Source organism: Triturus cristatus, chromosome 1_2 (genome assembly GCF_964204655.1).
Source record: "Triturus cristatus chromosome 1_2, aTriCri1.1, whole genome shotgun sequence".
Taxonomy (NCBI): domain Eukaryota; kingdom Metazoa; phylum Chordata; class Amphibia; order Caudata; family Salamandridae; genus Triturus; species Triturus cristatus.
The window spans coordinates 767,339,498-767,364,974 of NC_140580.1; the positions used below are offsets into that span (position 1 = coordinate 767,339,498).

At 45.0% G+C, this 25,477-nt stretch overlaps 1 protein-coding gene across 3 annotated transcripts in view; it reads left to right on the forward strand.

Annotated features, from left to right (window-relative positions):
• Positions 1-20,635, forward strand: part of ERCC6 (ERCC excision repair 6, chromatin remodeling factor) — a 175,945-nt gene extending 155,310 nt beyond the window's left edge. For all 3 annotated transcript variants that reach the window (XM_085608761.1, XM_085608759.1, XM_085608760.1), the window contains exons 17-21: positions 363-508; positions 1,778-2,443; positions 3,799-4,000; positions 16,295-16,370; positions 17,420-20,635. In XM_085608761.1, coding sequence (XP_085464887.1) covers positions 363-508; positions 1,778-2,443; positions 3,799-4,000; positions 16,295-16,370; positions 17,420-17,854 — 1,525 coding nt within the window. In that variant the 3' untranslated portion in view covers positions 17,855-20,635. The remainder of the gene's footprint in view (positions 1-362; positions 509-1,777; positions 2,444-3,798; positions 4,001-16,294; positions 16,371-17,419) is intronic.
• The last annotated feature ends 4,842 nt before the right edge of the window (positions 20,636-25,477 follow it).

The following is a 25,477-nucleotide window of genomic DNA, read 5'->3' on the forward strand; positions in this document are numbered from 1 at the left end:
CAGGCCCACACATACACTGGGCCCCTTGTAGTTGCTCGGAATGGAATCCCCTTTGGGGATCCATCTCGAGGCAACTCTTAATGAGGTCCTTAAAGTGAGACGGACCAATGGTAATTCCAAGGAAGGAAATACAGGGCCATCTGTAGTGGCCCTAGCCGGGCTCCCTACTGGAGATCTCTCTCTGGGCATTTTATATTGAGATCCTAAATGTGATATGGACCGTTGTTGTAAGAGAGATGGGCATATTCTGTACATGAGAAGGGAAGATTAACGACGGAGCAAGGACTAAAACCACTATTTTCTGATTCATTGCTTCTGTTCATGCTTGCCTTTACAAGTAATTATGTTTCTGTCTCTCTAAGGCAAATCTTTAAGCAGTTTTTAACCAATCGGGTGCTGAAGGATCCGAAACAGAGACGTTTCTTCAAGTCTAATGACCTATATGAACTCTTCACACTCACCAGTCCTGATGGGGCGCAGGGCACTGAGACTAGTGCCATCTTTGCAGGTATTGAATTGAAGAGCACATCCACTGCCTTCTGTGTAGTTAGCAGCGGAAGGACAGGACAAGACCATGTAAGCATCTGTATGGTGCAAGTTGAGACTAGAAGTATTTTCGCTGGTACCAGCACCACGTGTGAAAGAATAGTTAAGGAAAGGCTTATCAGTGCCATCTGTATACTTAAGTTGGGTATAGACCCGCCATGTTTGAGGGTATGGGGATGGAGGGGAATCAGCGCTGTCCTTGCAGGCAAATTGAGTATGAAGATCGGTGCTACAGTAGGGCACCAATACACAGCTACTAGAGTCTGCTTTAAGTTCAGAAGGGATAGGCATCTCAGCCACCCATGTAAGTACCATATGCCTAGATTTGTAGCAAGTGAAATGAGTATCATTCATGAGATTACTGAAGCTTGACGTGACCACCATCATCGCAAGCATAGGCTCCACTAAAATCAGTCCTGTCTTCAGAGAGGGTTAAGCAGTAGAAATCTCCCACCATGTAACAAGGGGATTGGGATCAGCTCCGTTTTCTTTTGGACAGGTGGGGGCTTTGAAATTGTTGCCTCTTTCACATAAAGAGGTGGTCCAAGCACAATCCATCAGCACAGATGTAGGGATGGATGGAGACCCGCAGCATTAAAGATACAGGCTGTGTAGGAAATCAGTACAAATCCCATAGACATTCAAAGACCACATAGCTAATTCCAGACAACATGCAGGTCGTCACACATGGTTGTCATGAAGCAGCCATACAAAGGAAGTCATAGAGGCAGCAACAAAGTGTCTACTTGCACATTTGCAGTCATAAAGCATCACACAATCAGTAACTTCCGTTACTATACTGACGGCTCAAGGCCTCTCACTGCACTCTCTTCTCCATTTGCAGGCCCTGCAGATATTTGTAGCAAAAGATGCCAGTGCTCCTAACATACCAGCTTTTCACTGCTTCTGCGCTTTGAATGCTTACACCTAAGAGCACAGGTACTCCCAACATATCAGTATTTCATGAGCACTACAGCTGCATACAGGAGGCAAATGCTTCCCTATTCGAGCTTCTCATTTGACTGCAGCTCATTCAAGAATGCTAGTGCATGCCACCCTGGCCTCTTATTTTATTGGTATTCTTAACAAACTACTATCTCACTGCACTATGCTTCTTATATCCTAGGGTGCTAGTACTCGTCACATTCTGTCCTCTCACTGGTTATGGTTCCTTATGCAAATGTTATCTGCCTTTTCCTGGTAATGTTTGATTGTCGTTCTCTCTTTAAAGGCACTGGCTCCGATGTTCAGGCGCCAAAGCGGAAACTTGACCTGCCGCCAAACAATTCCTTTGCCAGGCGACCAAGACATGAGATGCTTAAATCACCAAAACGTGCCCAGCTGTCCTCCTCACCAACCGCAACTACTGCCATTGGGAATTGCGTATCCTCCCCTCTGAAAGTGGAACCCATGCCACCGGGCGAGGCAGGTGCTCTTGAGAATGGTATGCCAGACACTGATATCCAGAACAGGCTAGGGCCAGGGAGCAGCGTGGGTGAGAGCCCCAAAGCTTTGGCAGCAGGAGCTACTGTGCAAAGTTGCCAGGGTGCACCAGAGAATGTGGGCGCCGAGAGCCATAAGATGCACAAAGTACACGATGGGAAGAATACTGAAGGACAAAGTTCAGTATGTGTAAAGAATACCTGCGATTTGAGCCCCGAGAGTACCCACCGCAAGCACAAATCCAAGACTAAACATGGCCAGAAAGACAATGCAAATGGACACGAGGGCCACCGGCCCCAAAAGTTGCATAAAAAAAAGGGCGCCAAGTTCGAGGGGGAGCGCATTCCCCATCTGGTGAAGCAAACACACTTTGAGGGTAAACAGGAGAGTGAGCCAGAAGAGGATAGACGAAAGACCGACGACTACGTGCTGGAAAGACTTTTCAAAAAGACTGGTGAGTGGAAGCACAGGTATAGTATAATTTTAAAGGCTTCTGGTATAACACATAGGCAGCTATAATCCCACGTCTGTTCCTCCATCTCTCCTTCTCAAATTCCCTTAACGCTTTCCCCGCCCTTATCTCAAAAACAGCCCGAGACTACGCTGACTAGATTCAAGGAATCTGTGACTATATCTGGTGCACAAAGAGCCTCAAAAGGCTTCTCCTTACCAATACATAACTTTATTTTGGGTTCCAGGAACAGCAAAGTTCCAGGCGAATAAACAAGCTGCACTGACAGATTGTGGATGTGCAAATATAGGGACACATTTTTATAAGTACACAATCCTACAGAAATTAAGATGTCTTGAAAAATGAAAAACACTGCAATAAATCAGTCAACAGATGGAAAAATATTTAATTGCCTTCCAAGGGTTGTCCTGGGAATTATTTATTGTTTTGTTTTATATAGCTGTGCTCTGCCTAGGAACTGGATTTTAGTGTACATCACTGATGTAGTTCTTAGTATGATATTCCACAATGGTATTTGCCAAGAATAATCCAGTGTTGCCCTTACTTGGGCAGTGTCAGTCAAGGCACCCTCCATGAATCTCTGCTTGTCCAGTGCAAATCTGTGATGTCCACCGCTTACATAATGTTTCCATTTGAGGGGCCCTCAGTTAAACGCCTTCTTGTCGAGGGTAAATTTGCCAATCCTGCGCCTTACAGATTGCTCACCTTCTCACTTCAGTGCTTCTCACCTCTTACTCTGCCTGCTGCTGTTATCTGGTGCTCTGAGTCGCAGCCTGGTCCTTTCATTGTTCCCATGCATTCATCTGCTAAATATAGGTGGGAAGCTGGGCCAGTCTGTACCATGAGAACTAGAAAGTGTATATTTAAGGTCTTCAAGGTCCTGGACCCATTGTGTGAGCTGAATTTATACATCTATTTTTTGTCAGAGGTCTCCCTCTACCAGGATCCATTTAGGTGGTGGATGATAGAAAACAAATGCATCAATATCAGAAAGCAAAAATCTAATTAGTAAGCGTTACCACAATGCACCCAATCATTCTCCCTTTCTTCAAATCGTCTCTTTTATGCTGCCCACCACCTCTCATTGCTTTCTTGCCAGTTTGTGATTTTTGGACATTCGTTTTCTCCATGTACTGCTCCTTCTACTCGTGTCTGGTTTCTCTTCTCTGTAGGTGCCACATCTCATGCTCTCCTTTCCCTCTGGTAAAATCTGTGCTTCGAAGTTCAGTAGTTTTGACTCCCAACACAGTTTAACTAGGTCTCTGGCATAGTTTATCTGTGGATTGCGCAGAGCTTTTTATGGTGCTATATCTGATGTTTCCTTTCATGCTGTACAGGTGTGCACAGCGTCATGAAACACGATGTCATCATGGAGGCATCCAATCCAGACTTTGTGTTGGTGGAAGCCGAGGCAAACCGGGTTGCCCAAGATGCTCTTAGGATGCTAAAGATCTCCCGCCAGCGGTGTCTGGGTGCCACCTCTGGAGTGCCCACCTGGACCGGCAACAGGGGGCAGTCTGGTGCACCACCAATAGTAAGGTAAGATTGTGGTATTGGTTTGCTCCCAATAGATGTCCAGGTATGAGAAAAATGATCTACTGCAGTTGTTCCCAAACGTTTTAGAACCGCGACCCACTTATTAGAACAACAAACTTTCTAAACCCACCTACCTTTAGTGGACATGAGGCGGTGCAATTGTTGAATGTAACTAAGGCATCTGGTGGTAGCGCATTGTCATTTCCAGACAGCACATTTTCCATTGAAGTGAGCAGTAAATTTGCACAGACATACAGTATTACTGATAAAACTATCTAGCACACAAATGATAATGTGTGGAAATCAGGTTTCTGTGAATATTTATAATTTGTGCATCACCAAGTTAAGTTTCTTGGTTTGTTTTGATCATAATAAAATCTCTGTTTCCAGCACACTTTGGAATTTTAAAAATGTGCTTCATTTTTTCTCTCCTAACTGCCGGATGCATGCAGTTCATTTACAGGTATTTACATGTTGTGCATTGCAAAAAACAACATTCTACATTGTCACATAATTTCCTTTAAAACTCCTCTCACTTTGCAGTCAGAGGGAAAAAAAGTAAACGCTAATCCCATGTTAAAAGAATAAAGCAACCTGACATTTGATCTCTTTCTTTGAATGATCAGCAAATGTGACAAGTTAAACACAGAATTTAAAGGCATCTATTTATTGCTCTGACTTTCGCGACTCACCAAAAATAAGCTCCCGACCCACATTTTGGGAAACACTGATCTACTGCTTTAACAACTGTATGTGCAATTCTTCAATATGCTTCATCACAATAGATGTTCGATGAAGTTAGCAGATTGCAGAAATCTAACACCAGCAGAATTCAGGTCGAAGATGACATTCAAGGATCCAGTGTATCAGGGAAGTGATGGGCAATAAGATAAATACGTGTTAGTAACATAGGTTATCAGTACAGTGAAAAACGTAAGCTTATTACACTAGATGTGTGATGATAAAGCATGTGAGAAGTTGAGAAAAATCAAAATGCATGAATCAATCATAACCACTAATAATTGCTGTGAGCGCACTCCATCATATAGTTTGTAGGTCATCAGTGCTGTTACAGGCCACGGTCCATCATATGGAATTCAATCTTGGCTCCAACTCAGAATGAACAGTCCAGTCCAAACTGCTATGTAAAATCCTCTTTCAATAGGAACACAAGCAACTCGGGCAAGTTTTAACGTTTTTGAGTTTCAGCAGCGACATGCAGGTTTAATCTCTAAATCTGAGCAAACTTGTGACCTACATTTAGGCTTGCCACGCCACCTAAACTAACCAGCACAAATGTGCTGGTTGGAAATGCTTGATGCTGTCAGAGGCACAAGTAGTTATACTGAACACACTACGTTTCATCAGGTTTAGCTCAACTACTACATTATATGCAAGGATCAACCATATGTAGCTCAGTTTTTGCTCCTAACAATGTATTCCATCCTGAATCGGCAGACCACATGCCCTCTGAACAGGAATGCAAGCAACCACATGCATGTTTTTATCTTCTTGGGCATCGTTGTCAAAATCAAGATAATCAAAGAAAACTGATCACCAAGCAGTCTATATCCTGGTGGGTCATACAGTACATGAAGATGTCTTACCAGAATGCTCACAAAACTCTGTTTCCCTCACCTAGAGGGAACGCTGGCACAGCAGCTTAGAAATGCTACATCCCTTTGCCCGATACAGCTAGGGGTGCAATTTGAAGTTAGCTCTTTGTATTCCCGGTGTTGATTGGGCTACATAGACAAAGCAAGACCTCACAAAACATCTCAATGCCTCCAAGGCAGACAACTGTGGAAAGAGGTCTTTTTTCAGGCAAGCTGTTATTCAAAACCTACCTCAAGTTGTGCTGCTTTCTTTGAACATGGATAGCCTGGCCGCAGTTAGTTCTACCTCAAGGCTGCATTCCGTTAGCGTATTCTTGCACTGCTCTGGTACTGCTCCCTTGACCTGATTGTGTTATCACTCCAGGGCCAGCCAAATACTGGAGATCTCTTAAAAATGCAAGCGGACTACTTCTTGAAGAAGGACGTGTATTTAAATGGCTAAGGGGAAGTTGTAATGCATGCCGAATGTTCTTAAAGACTTTTCAGAAATTTCTGAAACTTTCCTTTAACCTTCCTTCCAAAATGTTCCAGTCCCTTCGCAGTCCCAGAACTTTCCTTTAGTTTCCAATCCAATAACGAGAAACTTCCTATAGATAACTTCCTGTTTCGCTTTAAATTAAGAGCTTAAGAACTGCTTCTCCTTGTGTCTCGACACAATCAAAGTTCTGTACTCCACAGTTTTCTCTCCTCATTCCCGAGTTCCTGCTCTCCACTGGGAATCATTTTCTTCAGTTAAATGTTTTATTTAGTCGATCCTTAACTTCTTGCCTACCACAAGCAGTGACAACCTTCATTTTTTCCAAGCTGCATTTACCCAGCGATTTTTATGCCCGTGTTTTTTAGCTCCATTTGGAATGGAATTCCTTTTAGCAGACATTGCACTCCTCCATGTTCCATATCTTGCAGAGCAAAAGGGCCTACTGGAGTGTGTCAACCGTACCTTGGACAGGCCAAGGTCAGGTTGAAGTAGACTCCACAACTTTCAGCCCTTTACAACCTATTAGTGTTTTCCAACAGAGTCATTTCATGCAAGCAAGCGTCGTTTGCATGAAAGAACTGCAAGCAAGCTTTGCATGGTGTCGAATTCGGATGTCTTTCATGCATGCTACTTCATTGTCACAGTGAAAAGACTGCATTGCCCTATACGGTCAACTGGCGTTTGCATGCTGCTAAAAGGAAGATATTTCTGAGGAGATTCTGCTGCATCACCAGAATGGCAATGAACTAGAACTTAACTGCCATCCTTCTGGCCTATCAAGACAGTACAGCGTTGCCAGTTCCTGCAAGATTTATAACAGACTTTGGTAAGTATGAGAGTTCTATCATCAGTGGCCATGTCGTATGTTGACTGGGTACAATTTGTGTGACTTCAAACAAATTTCTTAATGTTCGAGGCATGTGGGCTGCTGAATTCATATCTGTGCATAGATCGCCGCCTAGTGTTGGGTCCGGATCTTTGCACGTTGTTGTCCTGGAAGAGTCTTCGAAGTATCACGAGATAGGTGACTCCTCCCCTGGACCACAGTGCGCATGGGCATCCTCTCCATCCTTAGATTGTTCTTTTCCGCCATTGGGTTCGGATGTGCCTATCTTAGCTCAAGTTAGGGAAATTAGGTGTAAGGCCAAAAGGCCTTTAGGTTTCGTTGGTACTGTTCCCGTTCGGTATCGACTACTCTCTTTACTATTTTAGAACTTTCTTCCATCTTTTCGGATCCGTTTGGTCCGAACATCGAACTCACATCGACGATGGAATCGAGGACTCCATTCAAACGGTGTCCTTTATGCCACGCAAAATACCCACACATCGACGTCCACCCGGTCTGCAACAAATGTCTCTCACCGGATCACGATGAGTCGAAATGTATGGCCTGTGCTCGATTCCGATCGAAGAAGATTCTCCGGAATCGACGGGCGGCGAGATAAGAAGCGCAGCAATCGGCGCCTGCCCCGGCCAACATCTTCAGCACCGAAGACGAGGACGCCGAAAGCGTGGAAGAAGTAAACTCCAGCCCCGCTTCCGAACACGATTCCCGATCGGAAGACGACGACGAGGTGCTTTTTCACAGAGAAGAAGTAGTCGACGAGGTAGGAGACTACGATGAGGCCTTTGGGGCCGAAGAAGATAGCTCTAGCGAGGAGCCAGGCCCACCCGTCGATACGGAGGCCGACAAAGTGCGTCATCATAAGGCTCAGGTCGAGGGATCGCCTCCGGGCCTTACCCGAGATCAATCTCAAAGTTCTTCGGCCCTGCCTTCAGGCCCGGCCTCGAATATCCCCCGCGAGCCATTATTACCGAAGACGACTGGGTTCCCTTCAGCGAAACCGAAACCAATCGTCGCACCAGTTCCACCGAAACCAAAAGCGAAACTGGCTACAATCGGCTCGAAGGCCTCGAAGCCCTCCACTCCTTCGACGCCAGCAAAGGCCGTCAGCCCCGAACGCAGTAAAAGGGATTTCAGCGCCGAGCTCACTGCAGTGGATATCGGTACCGAGCCGAAGAAAAAGGCCCTCGGTACCCACAAAGCGCCTCGGCCTCTGGCACCGAAGCAGTCGGCCCCGACCACCATAGTCAAAATGTCCGCACCATCTGCGTCGACGTCGAAGACAACGGCACATGCCAAGTCGTCGACTCCAACAACCCTCGATACCTCTCTTCGGATCGATGACCCCATGGCTCCAAAGCAGTCGACGCCTACCTCCAAGGTGCCGACCGGTTCCAAAGAGCCTTCTGCGTTCTCCGTGCAACAAGTCGCGGCATCGTTGCAACGCATCAGGGAACGGGCAGCCCTCCGATCCACATCGGGCCCCGACACGCACAAGGCTCCGAATGCACCCTCGGCGCCAACCAACATCACTTTTGGCTTGCCGCCGTCCACGGCGCCGAAGATGTTCGAGATCCGAACACGTGTCCGCCAGACACAGTCCCCGTCTACTGGACACACAGACTCTGAGCCTTCACAGCCACAATTCATCGACGCCCACACTGGTAAACTGATGCTCCGCAAGCGGAAAATCACGCCAGAGAGGGGATTGGACTCCTATAGATTCCCTCTCAAGCACAAATTGCCAGCGGGTTCGGAACCAGTTCTTCATGAAAGCTTACAACCCTCCTATCACGATCCCCAGTCCTTTTCTCCTACGCCTTCAGAGACAGACGCAGTAGAGGACTATATGGGAGATGATACCACCTACCCTGGGGATGCTGATCCTGATGAGCATCTGCAAGACCTGGATCAGGCATGGGATAACCCTACAGACCAGGGTACCGCGCCAGATACCCATGACACGCAGCTTTACAGCGCAAAGACATCTCCCACAGAGGACACTGCTGCCTTCAATGCCCTCATAGAACGGGCTGCTGCCAATCATGGAGTAGAACTCCACTCTGACACTGTCGAGGAAGACTTCCTGGTGGACACTTTCGCCTCTTCCGAAAGAACTGTCAAGACTCTGCCCATGTTAAAAGGGGTTCTCCAAACCTGCAAAAGACCTCTTTAAGGAAACAACCAGGGCGCGGGTGCTAAACCCCAGGATTGAAAAAAAATACAAGCCTGCACCCGGAGACCCTATGTACATTAGGTGTCAGTTACCTTTGGACTCCATGGTAGTTGCTAACGCTCGCAAACGAGCCCATTCGCAGACAACAGGTGATGCTCCTCCCCCAGACAAGGAGTCCAAAGTGCTGGAGACACCGGGCAAAAGGATTGCAGCGCAAGCAGCAAACATCTGGCGCATTGCCAACACACAGGCACTCCTGGCCCGTTATGATCGTTCCCACTACGACACACTAGAGTCACTACTCCAACATTTGCCAGACGAATACAAAGAGGCAGCAGAGCTCCTCATCAGAGAGGGACAACTCCTTACCAATGCATCCATCAAGTGCGCCCTGGATGCTGCCGACACAGCAGCAAGGGCAATCAACACCAGCGCCATGTTAAGACGACACGCATGGTTGAGAATCTCAGGCTTCAAGCCGGAGATTCAGAACAACATCTTAAATCAACCAGTCAACCCCGACTACTTATTCGGCCCTGAAGTTGACACTACCCTCGAGAAAATTAAAAAAAGACACTGACACTGCGAAATCAATGGGGGCTCTGCAGACGCAGCAATTTCGTAGTGGCTCCTTTCGTCGCCCCGGGAATAGAGGAGCAGCTAGAGGCCAGGGGTCACAGCAGCAATACACTAAACGGGGCACACAGAGTACCTACGATAAAACCAACAGAGGTGGATATCGTGGCTCCAGCACCAAGGGCAGAGGACGTGGTTACGGCAACACCAGGTCCTCACCCAAAAACAAACAGTGACGCCCTCTCCCTTCCCCCCGACCACATAACACCTGTCGGGGGGAGACTCCAGCGGTTCCTGTCCACTTGGAAAACCATCACCACAGACAGGTGGGTCAGGGACATCATACAACAGGGTTACTGTCTCGAACTAACCTCCACTCCACCCAACATACCGCCAAAGCACCGTCCTATGTCCGTAGAGCACTTAGAATTATTGCAGCAGGAAGTGCTAAGTATGCTGCAGAAAGGTGCAATAGAGGTCGTGCCCGTCAACCAGCAGGGGACAGGGGTGTACTCTCTGTACTTCTTAATCCCAAAGAAGGACGGGTCGCTCAGACCTATACTAGACCTGAGACCCCTCAACCACTACATTCTCTCAGAGCATTTCCATATGCTCACCCTACAGCAGGTTCTCCCGCTATTCAGTCAGGGAGACTTCCTAGCAGCACTGGACCTAAAGGATGCGTATTTCCACATCCCCATACACCCTTCACACAGGAAATATCTCCGGTTCACTATTCAGGGGCAAGTTCTCCCCTTCGGAGTAACAACAGCACCCAGGGTCTTTACCAAGTGCCTAGCAACAGTGGCGGCACATCTCCGAAGACAACACATTCACGTCTTCCCTTACCTGGACGACTGGCTTGTTCAAGCAAAGTCAGCCCAGCAATGTGCCAACCACATGTCCCTCACCATTCACCTTCTTCACAGTCTGGGATTCTCACTAAATTACCCGTCTTCCCTTACCTGGACGACTGGCTTGTTCAAGCAAAGTCAGCCCAGCAATGTGCCAACCACATGTCCCTCACCATTCACCTTCTTCACAGTCTGGGATTCTCACTAAATTACCCAAAATCACATCTCCAACCCGCCCACGTACAACAGTACCTAGGCGCGACCATAAACACTCTGGCAGCCACAGCTCAGCCAAATTTAGTGAGGATCAACAGCATGCAACTGCTGATCTCAAAGTTCAAACCTCAACACTCCCTTCCTGCGCGAGTGTTTATGCAGTTGATAGGCATGATGGCCTCCTGCATTTTCATAGTCCCGCACGCGAGACTACATATGCGCACGCTTCAGGAGTGCTTAGCACGTCAATGGAATCAAGCTCACGGGCAACTAAAAGACCTAGTGTTGGTGAGCGGTCGGGCATATAACTCTCTGCATTGGTGGAATCCACAAAACCTTTGCAAGGGCTGACCGTTCCAAGAGCCTGTTCCACAAATAACACTGACAGCGGACGCCTCTCTCCAGGGTTGGGGATCTCATGTACTCACTTACACAGTGCAGGGACTATGGACAACGCAACAAAAGAAGATGCACATCAACGTTCTGGAACTGATGGCAATCTTCCTAGCCATGAAGGCCTTCAAAGTACACTTGTGCAACAAAGTCGTGTTGATCCGGACGGACAACATGACTGCCATGTACTACATACAGAAGCAGGGAGGAACACACTCTCCACAGTTGTCTCATCTGGCTCAGAGCATGTGGAAGTGGGCCATTCAGAGGAACATATTCCTCATGGCGGAACACCTCCCGGGCAAGGACAACCAGATGGCGGATCTGCTCAGCAGACACAGCCACCAGATGCACGAGTGGGAGCTACATCCATCAGTTCTCCAACCGTACTTCCAACAGTGGGGTCATCCAGACATAAACCTATTCGCCACAAACGAAAACGCAAAATGCCAAAGCTTTGCCGCCAGGTTCCCACATCCACAGTCTCAGAGCAATGCGATATGGATGAACTGGTCCGGCAGATTTGCGTACGCTTTTCCCCCAGCGCCATTAATACCTCTAGTGGCACGCAAACTGCGACAACACTCACTGACACTCATCCTAGTTGCTTCCACATGGGCGCGCCAACCATGGTACACCACCTTTCTAGAACTTTCCGTGGTGCCGCATCAAAGGCTGCGGATCAAACCCGCACTTTTGACGCAGAACCATGGCGAGATTCAGCACCCAGATCCGCAACAGCTGAACCTGGCAATCTGGCTCCTGAAGTCTTAGAGTTTGGCTACCTAAACCTGCCACCTGACTATATGGATATCATTAAGGAGGCCAAGAGACCCACTACCAGAGCTTGCTATGCGGCTAAATGGAAAAGGTTTGTCATTTATTGTACCAACAATGACACTAACCCGCTGGACGCATCCATTCAAAACATTATCTGTTACCTCTTACACCTATACCGATGCAATCTGGCATACACCTTAATACGTGTCCATTTAACCGCAATAGCAGCCTATCTCCAAAACAGGCAGCACCTCTCTTTATTCAGAGTGCCTGCCATCAAAGCCTTCTTGGAGGGACTCAAACGAGTAATTCCCCCAAGACACCCACCAGCACCGGTGTGGAACCTCAATTTGGTCCTCACCAGACTGATGGGTCCACCCTTCGAACCTCTCCATTCATGTGAGATTCAATTCCTCACCTGGAAAGTAGCTTTCCTAGTGGCAATCACTTCGTTAAGAAGAGTTAGTGAACTCCAGGCACTAACCATTCAAGAGCCATTCATACAGGTTCACGCAAACAGGGTTGTACTACGTACCAATCCCAAATTCATGCCCAAGGTGATATCGCAGTTCCACATGAATCAAACTATTGAACTGCCTGTTTTCTTTCAAAACCCACAAAATGTCGCAGAGAGAATGCTCCATACACTAGATGTAAAACGAGCCCTCATGTACTATATAGACCGGACTAAGGTCTTTAGGAAGACGAAACAACTTTTCATTGCCTTTTCTCCACAACACAAGGGCAACGCCATTTCCAAAGCAGGTATAGCCAGATGGATCGTTAAATGTATTCAAATTTGCTATCACAAAGCAAAACGCACATTAACGATTCCCCCACGAGCCCACTCAACACGAAAGTTAGGGGCGTCCATGGCTTTCCTAGGAAACATTCCTTTACAGGAAATATATAGAGCAGCCACATGGTCCACTGTACATACATTTACCAAACACTACTGTGTAGATGTACACTCAAAACAGCAGGCAGCTGTAGGACAGGCTGTTCTCAAAACTCTTTTTCAGACTGCTGCAGCTGGCACGGGTAGCCGCCGCTAATAGGAGGTACTGCTATGTATTCTATGCACAGATATGAATTCAGCAGCCCACATGCCTCGAACTGAATATGCTACTTACCAGTATGCATCTGTTCTTGGCATGTAGGGCTGCTGACATTCATATCGCCCACCCTCCTCCCCGGCGCCTGTAGCGGCTGCAGCACTCAGAATTACTGTATAGCATGGTCATCACTTACTGTATCCACTCCATCACTGCCACAATGGCGAAAAACAATCTAAGGATGGAGAGGATGCCCATGCGCACTGTGGTCCAGGGGAGGAGTCACCTATCTCGTGATACTTCGAAGACTCTTCCAGGACAACAACGTGCAAACATCCGGACCCAACACTAGGCGGCGATCTATGCACAGATATGAATGTCAGCAGCCCTACATGCCAAGAACAGATGCATACTGGTAAGTAGCATATTCATTCCCAGTGTATAGGTTTCAACCCAAGCCCCCTCACCCAATTGTTATTATCTTTTCTTTTTCCCTTTTTTACACCACAAATGTTTCTTCTTCATAAATATTTTCAACCTTCCTTCCTGTGTCTGGTACGAAAGCCTAATTTTGGAAAAAGCATTACTACTACAAACATAAGTAAGTAAAAATCATTGTAGAGGTGGCCCGAATGCTATGTCCCAATTTAGAAAATACCCTTTAATAGAACGGCTGGGGAAAGGGATGCCCATGTTTCTTTTTTTTACTCTAATCTGATAAAGCTATTACCAGATGATTTACAGCACTGTCAGGAAAAGTGGGCAAGGAATCTAAACACAGAGGGAATTGCTCTAAACACTTCTATCGCCTTGGCAAATGAAGTATTAATGACCGGTAGGATGCGTGCACAACATTACATGGCCATTTATGATTTATATTATACACCGGGTAAAATTTCTAAATGGGGTACAGGAGCTGGAACCAAATGCAATAGGTGTGGTACTCCCGCTGCAGATGCTGTGCATATGTTCTATTCGTGTTGCAAACTGGTGGATCTGTTATCCTCAATTCAATGTTTCCTTGCAGTAATAGTGGGATCACCAGTCTGCATCACAGGGGAGATGGTACTGACAGGAATCAAAACAGATGTTGAAGCGCAAATAAGATCTAAATCTTTGACCTCTTTTCTGTTTATGTGCATGGCGATCTTGCGCGCTTGTATCACGAAAGATTGGATCTCCCCTGATCCTCTGTCATTTTTTGCCTGGAGGGCTAGACTTCTGGCGACGTTTAATCTTGAATCTGCAATTTATAAGACTAAGAGGTATAGAAAGAGAGTAAAGGGGGCAAAAATATGGGCTCGAGTGGCAGAATGGATTGAAGAGACTGTGAGCTAGGGTATACGGAGTATTTCAGCCTCGGCTGATTATCCTCCACTTCTAGGACCTGTCCCATTTCTCTTTATTTGCTATGGTTCGCTCTGCTGCTTTTTGGATTTGTTTTATGTACTCGCTTGATTTGATTCTTATGTTTTTGTGGCCATATTTGCTAAACATTGTTTTTTGTAGTATCGTGATTTTGTTTCCACTTATCCACTGCTGTAGATGTTGAAATGTGATTATTCCTTGCATACAATTTTAAAATAAAAAAATCAGTGTGGTGGGAAAATCCACATCCCCAGTGGGTTCCTTACTGCAGTTAAATTCATTTTGTGGTTATGAATCTGGGCAGGAATTGTCCCTGGAGACCTATTGTTACAGAAGTAACTTTTCTATTGTAGCAGGGGCCGATGCTTACACAAAACTTGTAGCAGATAATCTGCAACATTGTGATAGAGAACACATCGGCTAAGGATGTTCATAGAAACCTAGAGCAAGAAGACACTAGGACAAAGAGATATGAGCACCTAGAAAGTGAGACAGACTCTTTCACAGCAACACTGATGTACGTATGGCAACTAGAGACAGGTGCTCACAAACTGCTATATGGAGACACTAATACTAAGACACACAAACACTGGGAGATGGAGACTATTACACAAGTTTCCGGACTCAAATGTATAGGTACACAATTTTGGACTGGTGCACAAATGCAGACACTGGAGACTTTGACATGATTGTTGTGAAACAAATCCATGTGTGCACTCTGTCTCTTTCTGTCTCTCTAACACACACACACACACACACTCTTCTCTCTCACTCATTCTGTCTCCATCTCACTCACTCCTAGGTCATTAATGCTCAGACTTGCCAACTTGTCCTAGAAGACACTGACACAGGAACTAAGCACAAGATCCACCAATGTTGGGTATGGGGGTCACAAGTTTCATCTGACTAACAATCCTGCTTCTAAAACACCCACTGCAGCGGACATGAGTATGCAGACAAAGAGAGAGAGACCCCGATACCTTCACTGGCATGCAAACACACTTTATGGGGTTTGGTGGAAGCTCACCTGACTCTATCTTAGGGGAGCTCCCAACACAGAGAAACCAGAATATTGTAGAATATAAGGGCATCGTATGCACAGCACACTCGAACAATAACATACTCTAGGTTGTGCACAAGTTTGGTGGAAGTCATCACAAATTACCTTCCCATCTAGCCCTGTTGTATACTCCCATCAAAAAAGCCAAACTGTTAGAAAAACCCACCACCATCAGACAAGGCTGTGGACAATTAACATTTAAATGCTGACAGGGTCAGATAAAAATTACCCATTTTCTGTTTATTTTCCCCGTTCGACTGTGCCGCATGGGTCCCTTGCCTTTGGGAAATTCAAAACTCTAAAACCAGTATACAACAGTCTGCAAACCCATGCCAGGGACATGATAGCATATGCAGTATGATAGTACCCATTAAGCACATGCCCTCCCCACAGATCTCCTGTCATTGAAAAATCCACATTCATCTGACAGCAGACTGGTCTCTGCAGACAAAATAGTGTTGGAGTCTTGTTTTGTTAGGAGAGGAGTTGAGTTCCTCAAGAGGAGCCTTGTGATTATCTCTAGATGTGTGTGGTCAGGAGAGAAGATGTAGGTTCTTAAAAGAATGTTTTGGACTCTCTTAGAAGAGAATTAGATTCTTTTGAAATACGTGGCTGGGTTACTATTCAGAGGGGAACCGAAAAGTCCTCTGGTGAGAATTGGATTTCTAAGGAAATATGTGATGGGTTCCTATAGCCAGGATTGTGTGTATCCTTTTTGAACAGGGAGTTGTAATTCTTCAGGGCAAACAGCTAGTGGTCCTCTGGACAAATATTGGTGCCAAATGTATATTGACGATTGCTTATGTCATAGCTGTAGGTGCAATAGAAAGAAATAAGGAGCTGCTTTTTCTTAACACTAAGCTATGTGTTTCTTTTTATAGGTCCAGATTTGGTCAGAAGAAGAATCCTGTTATTTCATCACAAATTTCATCAAATTCTCCTGGAGAGAAATGCAAGGTACCCAAATGTAGAAAAATCGACCAGTTTTGCATACATAGTGAACTACACTGTTACGTTCTCATCCCCCACCTCATGCATTCATCTAACACAATGCCTGTTTTATGCACATATTAAGAGGTACAAAGTTGTGACTGGTGTGCAAGTCTCTAAAGGCTTACATCTATATTTGTCTATACATACTAACACCCACAGATATCTATGGAAAGATACCATGCACCACCAATACACGTTTTTCCAGTAATCATACCTTTCTTCCAAAGACCTAGGTTTCCCAAGAGACTTTTTACCGATATTACTTTACCAAGAGACTTTATTGCAGAATTCTCCTTCATTGATGTCTCTGCAAAATCCAATCTCATGTATTTCTCTCTAGAGGCTTTACCTCCTCAGGCCCGCAGTGTGTCTCCACACACTTTACATAAAATATGAATATAGCACAAGTCACTAAGTGGCTCTACAAAGCTCTCATCTCCATTACATAGTGTCTTTCATTTAAAACCCTTTGACCTGTGTCTGTAGTTACTGTTAGGACATGGTGGGATTCCTGAATATTCCCATAGACAACAGTGCACTGTGGCTCAGAGAATTGTACCTATACTTTGTTTGTCTTTTTCATCTCAAAATGGAGTTGGTTATGTTTTAGTTCTCTATAAAGACCTACAGCGAGTTAACATCTGTCCATTTTGAGGAACCTGTAAGAGATTGTTTATGCTTGTTGGTAACAAGAATCTAGCCAATAGATCAACAAGCACTGGGGGAGCACTTTATGCCTGGACCTGTGGGTCTGAGAACGTTGTGGTCTGGAAATATTGTGCTGTCTTTCGGGAGATTGCGTCATTGTTGGGAAGCATTGTTTGAATAGCTGTAAGGTTGTGCTGGGGTGGGGATTCATGTGCTTTTTGCTGGAACAAAGCACTCAGTAGCACTCTACAATTGACACTTCAAGGTTAACTGGGTGAGCTTTGGGGGCTCGGGTTTGGGGAGTTGGGCTTTGAGCACATATTTGATTTTCCCTTTCCTGATGAATTTATTCTCTTCTGTTGCAGGATGCTGGTGTGATAAAGAAGGAAGAGGGAAAGAAAAACATTTCCACAGTTCATTTTAGTGGAAACTTAGAAGAGAGCGACCCATCCCCTTCTGCCCTCTCCTCTTCTTCGTTGCTAGCAAGAATTAAGGCCCGAAACAACCTTGTGCAGCATAGAACAGAGAGTGATGGTGAAGGAGGGGGACTTCCGCAACCCTCCACAGAACAGCCAATTGCTACAGAGCACGATGAACTCCTGGCAGACATGCGCAACTACATTGCCTTCCAAGCACAGGTGGATGGACAGGCTAGCACTCAAGAACTCCTGCAAGAGTTTGAGCCTAAGCTGTCTCCGGCCCAAGCTTGTGTCTTCCGAGAACTTCTCAGGAATCTATGTACATTCACCCGGGGCCCTGGTGGCCGGGGTATCTGGAAACTGAAACCTTCATTTCGGTGAAGTATAGCTCCTTACATAATGTTCTACAAAGCAGCTGGATTTTTCCCACAAAAATATCTGCTTCGATGAAATCTGGATATTGATTGTATCTACCTCAGAATTAGTAGCTGCATCTTGTGGCTTTCACGTCCATCTTTTCCTCTGTGATCATTCCACATAAAGCTCAATCCATGTTATTGGTCTGATGACACAGTTGGATGGATTCTGTAGTCCTGTTGCTCAGTCCTTCAAATACAGGATAGTACCAGCAAAATGTGGGACCATGCACCTTTATTGCAGTTGGCCGATTGAGTTAGCATGTCGGTAGCACTTGTTAGTGGTGACATCTTCCCGAGCAGCAATATCATGAAATATTGGGTGAGACAGGGGAGTGTTACGTACAATACATTTTTACTATAAATGATGCTTGGAGTAAACTGTTGTTTCAACTGTTGGCGTTAATCATGCCATGGTGGTCATGCTATACCTCAAAAAGAATGTGTAGGAACCGCTGGGTTCAATTGTATGTAACGTAGGGTCCCATTTAGTAAAATCGAGAAGCAAACACCGCTATGCAAAATGTATGGTTATCACTCTGAAATTCTGTTCAGCTCCTGAGTGACTTGAAAGTGTTGAGTAAGTGGACATACACTTTTGCTTCGAGCCTGCTCCATTTGTTTTGATGACTTCCATTGGACTGAGAATGCCAACTTTTGGAAAATTTGGGAACAGACTTCTGATTGCCACTCATTGTGCATAGTGCAGTTGTCAAATTCAAAAGCGTTCCCTGCTAGATAAAACAGCAGTCTTAGTAAGCAAAGAAGCAAAATGATCTTAAATAATCTCATGCGGTCTAAAGAAATGTTTTTTTGTGTTAATTATCGATTCGTATCTTTACCATACACTTCAGAAGTGACAGCCTCCAGAAACATTTTGTTTCTTGGGTCTTGTGAAGGTGTGAATACTGTTAGTTATTCATTTCGCAAATTTGTTGTCGTTTTTCTGGTGCATTAAGTTCGCCAATTTGCAGACTTTGTGTCAATCACTCTATCGATTGTCTTGCCATTAAGATGTATGTTTTTCTTCGGCACAATCGCTGTACTCTAAGCAGGCAAGAGAACCAAAAAAATCAGAAGAAGAAATAAAACAAGGAAACCGTGTGGAGAACGAGAATTAAGGCCTAAAGCTGAGGAAATAGTGAAGCAATTTGGAGGATACTGACTACGGACTTCAGAAGTCTTTGCCTCAGGAGGATGGAACACTAAGAAAGTAGATTTATTCTATAGAAGCGCTTATATCTGTTCTTTCGCATCAGTACTGGTGCAGACAAATGGTAGATGACACAAAATTGTACTTCTAGGAAGTGAATATGGACAAGAACTATGTGTTTTTTCTCTATGGTTATTGTAGGCTCAACTGATAAGTGCCAATTTGTGAAAACAGGTTCTATTTGATAAATTATTTATAAGGTCTCCGTTACTTTTATATTCTCAAGCTTATTGGTATATTGCTAATACTGATGTTAGTCTCTGGACAGTTACTACCATGTTGTATTTAACATGAAATTCTGTTCACATCACTAGTATGTCCATAACTCTTCACATGTGCTTGGCTATCTGAGGGTGATTCCCAAGCATGACCAATACTGTAAACGTGGACATTTTTCCATATTGATGTCCTTTGGTTTTACTTGTAACTCAGCGATCCAAGACAGCTGTCGACGCCGGGCACCAATTTCTAATGTGCAGAAGGTTGTTCCGGTGGGCTGCTGTATAACTATTTTAAACACTTTTGAACCTTTCTGCCAGGTTTTTTTCATTGTCCTTAATTCTGTATATGGGTCACATTGTTTACTTACAGTCAGAATTTGTTTCCCGTGCTGTAGTTTGAATTTTTCTTTCTATTTCATGATTCTATTTTTCTTGTATATTTGGATGATTCTCTGCATCTTCTATTTTTGTGAGAACATGATGTCCAGTCCTTTGTGGAACTGTAGGCTTTGCACTGTAAGCAGCTAAAATAGGCAGTCAAAATGGCAGGGCACGATTCGAGGGTGCATGCGGGTAGACGGCATCTACCCACTTTTTTACAGGGTGGATGCCGTCTACCCTGCCAAAAGGTTGGGCCTCACAGAAATATGCTAAACACGTTCTGGTGTAATTTTCAGACCTCAGGACACATTCAGGAGCGCCTGCACATTGTGTGCTTTCGTTCAGACGCGGAGGAGACTTATCAGATTCCATTGCGCCCATAACAAAGGCCGAAGTTAAGGAGCCATCATGCCTCCTTTTGTTGGAGTATTCAGGCTGGGAGCTATCGGGAGCCTTACACCTAACTGCAATAGAGGGGAAACAAAGGCACACAGCTTATCACTTCACAGGTGTTTAGGAGAGGCACACTTTTGACTTTGTTCAGTCCCTGTATACAAGGCACATGCATGCACTGTAAGAATGTCAGATGTTTTGGACTGTCCCAGTATTTACACAAATAATTTAAATACCACTATTTTGTTTTATTTCTTTTATAGCGCTACTCATCCAAAAGCAGGGTGTCAGAGCACTTTACATCACATGTACACATTATGATATATTGACAATAAATTGTGTGTGTGTGAATGTAAATCAGTGTACAGGATGTGTTACATAAGATGGTGAGGGTTACAAGGCATAATAGCCACATGTCCTTCATAGATCACTGTGCTATATTAGAAGGATTACAATTTATGAACTTCAAGGAGCAAAAGGATCTCTGTTAAAAGAAGTAACCCACTTGCATATACATAAAATAAAAATTTGAAGTCTACCTCTTACATAATGTGCTTTGCAAGTAGCAAATATGTTAACCTCCAAAGTTACCTTACCATTATTATTATTCCCTTAGATCTGCCGGGCTCGCAAAGATCTCTGCAGCAGGTGTCTTAACCCCATAATATATTTTAAAATTCACTTTGAAACCAGTGAAGCATAACAGGTTTACTGCCGTGTCTCCTTGTTGCCAATTTCTTAGTGCCGCACTTAAAAAAAAATAAGTGTATACGTTGACGCCCAGACTTTGCATAGGGGTTGTGTCACTTTTTTGGCACATCCTGAAACAAAGTCTCATTCGTTAAATATTGTAATGCACTCAAATGTATTCCGAATAGACCTGCTAAACAGTGTGAAGTCTTAAGATCTTATGTCACTTCCTGCGACATCACTTCCTGTTAGGTCATCTTCCTGTGATGCCATGAGCCGTGCAATGTCACGCACCTTGAAGTCACTTGCATAGTGCCTAACCTGGTTAGCCCCCCCCCCTTTTTTTTTTTCCAACTTGTGCGCTGCATAATGGTGTTACTGCTGTTTTATGGTCTTTTACTTTAGAACCGTTTGCTTTTCGACGTTTCGTCCTAGGAGTCTCTCAGATGAAAAACACCCCGATGTGGCACAGATGGGGGGGCTCTTGAGACGTTCTTTGTCCAACTTTTGTAGCCCAATATTTTCTCTGGCATTACGAAAATGAATTTCCCTACCACCCAACCAACCACTCATCTGAGTATTTATGTACTTCTATTGCTTGATGATGTATATATGTTTCAACTATTGACAAATATTTTTCGAAGATCTTTGGAAGAAACTTTATTCCGAAAGGATAAGCAAGGAATTTGTGTGGTGTGCTACAAACAGGGCTTAATTTGTGCCGGTGCTTTCCGGTGCTTAGCACCGGCACTTACTTGACAGGGCCGGGTTTACCGTCTGACTCTGATTCTACATGCATTTGCTGCGCTGCGCGCATGAGGCACATCGTGCACGTCACATTTTTCAATTTAACGTACTGTACACTTGCTAGCTGTACTACTACTTAACTCCTCGAGGATCGTGCAGCCGCATCGTGTGTTTCACATCACATTTCTAGTCCCGAGTGAGTCAGCCGGTGCCGGCGGTTAACAGTGCTGCCGTGTGGGACACTTAACCTGCCTTGAGCCCCGCCCCCCGAATGTGGAGATTCACATGATCATTATTATTCATATAACTGTTAATGGTGGCACCGCACTGCGCAGCGGCAGCCTTATCTACTTGCCTGTGGTGGGCGTGCCGAAGGACACTGGAGGACACTGGTGTGGGCTGGATTTTGGTAGGTTAGGGGCGGGCTGTGCGACAATGTGTGCGGATTTTTTTCACATTGCTGCCATGCCACAGCATAACCACCGCAGCAGGCAGCTCACCACGAGAGTATCATCGTGTCAAGTCGGCTTGCCGCGCCCGACCCGACGACGACCCAGTGTGGCATTGAGGCGGGCATTGATCAGCCACATCGGTCCACTAGACTAGAGTTCTGTGCTGGACCAGTGTCTGACTGGTAGTAATTAATATTATTAAGCAGCACCAGACAGGCCTAAAATCAGTAAAGAAAAGGCCGTGCATGCACGTGCAGCCGGTGTGAGTATGCCCCTCGCCTCCTACTGTCCCGAGGGCGTCCCTGCCGGTCGGCCCACCACAGGTAACAGTAAGTTAAGTACTAACTTACTTTAGTAGTAGTACTGTACTGTACGAGTAGCTGCTACTAGCGATGCCAATATGCCATCATTGCCTAGTTGCCATAAAAACCAACGCTGCTTTTAAGTGCCTGTGCCTAGAAGGGTGTAGTGGTGTGTAGTGGTGACTGCGCTGGCGTGAGGGGAACAAACTATACATTGTCACTTTGCTGTGGATGAGTGTTCCTACAAATCAATTTTTATGGGAAATATGTCCAGCAACAACAGGTTTGTTTAACACTTGTCTGCGCAGTGATTTTGAAAACAAACTTTCCCAAATGTGTGACATTGATAAGCAAGGCGGAGTTTGAAAGTTACTCCATTTATTAGTTAAGTCCATTTTCGTAACTTTGTCCTGTCCTAGTGCTCACGGCTCTTGGAATTTCAGAGGTGCTCGGGACCTTCAAGGACAGAAGATCCGGCTTTCCTTCCCTTCGTCCTACTATGACTACTGCGGCCCTACTGCCGTTTATGAAATTGTTCGTTTTAATGTAGATATCCTCTGCGCCTGAAGGTTAGGGTGACTGATGTTTAGGGGTTGGGTCAAGACTGGTGGGCAGCAGCACAACTGAGCTCAAAAACAACGACATGGAATGACACTAATGGAGAGTCCGAGAGGCAGATTTACAAGCCCCTTGCGCCACTTTTAACATGGGGAAAAGTGACGCAAAAGTGGCGCAAGGGGCTTGTAAATCTACCCCCGAGTGCTTAGAAGCGCCGGCTGCAGCAGTTCAGTTAGTCACTCGTTAGATGTCTCGGGGTCTCCCTCGGTGAAAGGTGCCGGAGCTCACTGTATCTAGGGGTTCAAGGCATGGTATCTGGGGTCGCTTGCCTTCCTATGCCGAGTTAATGTGCCAACAAGTCAAGATGAACTGCTTCTTGGAGGCAGGACCGAAGCTGCCTCGCATCGGGTCATCTGCTTTCAGTAATGGGACAGAAGAGCTAAAATAATGGAATTGAATACTGAGCAGAGTAAGAGATCACAGGTCAGTGCTTTATGGAGAGTGCAAGCTGTATACTTAAAGAAGAAAGAAAGACTTCAGGCCTTTCAGCATTTTTGAACAGTGCTCAATTCGTGCAGGTGGTTTCCGGTGCTAAGCATCGGCACTTACTTGACAGGGCCAGGGCTATTGAATTTATATCCCTTGTGAATGGCCAAGTAATATACTTACCTGCCCCTTCCAACGTCTCCTGTTCGGATGCATGCCTGTCTGCCTCGCATGTCTTCAGCAGTACCAGTTGAGAACGGATGTGGAGCCAATATAGTAAGTGGGTGGAGCCAGTGTAAGAAGTGGGTGGAGCTGGGGAAGTGGGTGTGGCCTCCTACAAAAAGTTTAGCACCTGCACTTAGTATTTTACAAATTAAGCACTGGCTACAAACCACAAAGCTAAAGTGCTTGTGATGCTTCGGGTGGATTGTGATGCGGATCTAAGCCTCCTTGTAGCTCATGACTGCTAAGACATCGTCTGTCTCTAAGAGTGGCATGCCATTGTGAAGAGTTATCATCTGGGATCTATTTTTCCTTATGTGAATGCAGTTCGGTGATCATTTGGTGGGTGCCATCTTTGCTTGGAATTAGAAAATAAACATAATACACTCCTGGGCTTTCATTGTATGTAAACACCTTCTCCATCGCTCTCTTTTTCAGGAGGGGCACTGTTGTTTAGGAGGACAGACAGGGGATTCAATTGGATATGGGCTTTCGGATTTTCCTGGAAATTTGATTGATATCCTTTGTCATATACTGACAGATCCAGTTGATCTTAGGTCACCTCTTCCAGCCCGGAACATTAACCAATGACATGAGAAAGGTTATTAAGAATGAACTGTCCAGTAAAGTATCTGGAGTGGTGGTAATCCATAGACTGGGCTTTAAGAAATAAAATTGAAGCATTTTTTACCAGAAGGACAATGGAGTTCCTTTCAAGGAGGAGTGTATTTGCTTCATTTATACCAAAGATAAATCTGACTTCCTAGTTCTGTCTTCTGTAAATTGAGCAGCATCTTAGCAATAAAACACATTTGATGCTATTTTTGTAATTTATATTCAACATCATCACAAGGAGAAAGGCAGTTTGATGCATCAGGAGCACAGAGATAGAACCATAAAATTTAAAGGGGATTTGCTGTAACCTTTTGCTACAGCTTTCACTTGTGTTCCTGTAGTGAGACCTGAATAATAAATGTTTCAAAGGTTGTGAGAAGGAGGATGATTATTCATATAACAATACTAGTCAGAAGAGTGTGACCAGTTCCTTGGAGGCAGCAACAAAATCTGCTTTTTGCTGCATTTACCCCCCTTCCCTCCCAAGCCTACTGCATCCTTTTCTGGAAGAAGTCCATTAAGGAAACCACTTGTTATACCTGTTGTAACATTCAGTAGTTGAAGATAGATTTGAGTTTCATTATTATAAATTTGGCAATATACTACGAGTAAGTAAATTCTTTATTGTAGATTAATAAAAAATCATCACCCCACGATAATAAAATTTACATTTATCATGGTTAAGAAGATAGCAATTTGTTAGTTAAAATGTGCAGAGTGAAGATTACCAGTCAGTTAAAAGTCCATTGCTAGCATTAGCTACATTTAAAAAGGTTGTGGTGAGGTTCAGTTACTTAAAAAGCTGTAGCCTAAAGTGTGATCTAGTCAAGTAGTACTGCTTTGCAAATGTTTGCTGTTTGCTGTAGGAGCATCCTTTTCACTTGCAGCAGAAACTTTCTGCCCGTTTAGTAGCCCTTCACTTGCGGACGGCAGGATCTAATCTTAAGGGCCCTCAATAACAGTAACAGTTTCTGTCTGAGGTGAGTAACAGATGACAGATGTACTAGAGATGTAGTACACTTTCTTCGGTGTATCTGCATATGCAGAATTGGGAGTCCGGCCAGGACTGCCTCCAAGGGGGGACCTGATCTTTTGATGGAAAAGCACCCACGCAAAATAAAAGGGTTGAGTGGGTGCTGCAATATGGGTTCTGAGATACGGTTGTTGACTCCAATCAGTACAGGAGTGGAGGATTGTCTTTCCGTGCCTTTTGAGGGTGAGCTCTGCTTTGTCAGTGGTCCAAGATCGGAGTTTTACCACCTTCTTGGTAATTCTTTTTTTAAAGGGTGAAGTCAAGGTTTGATTTCC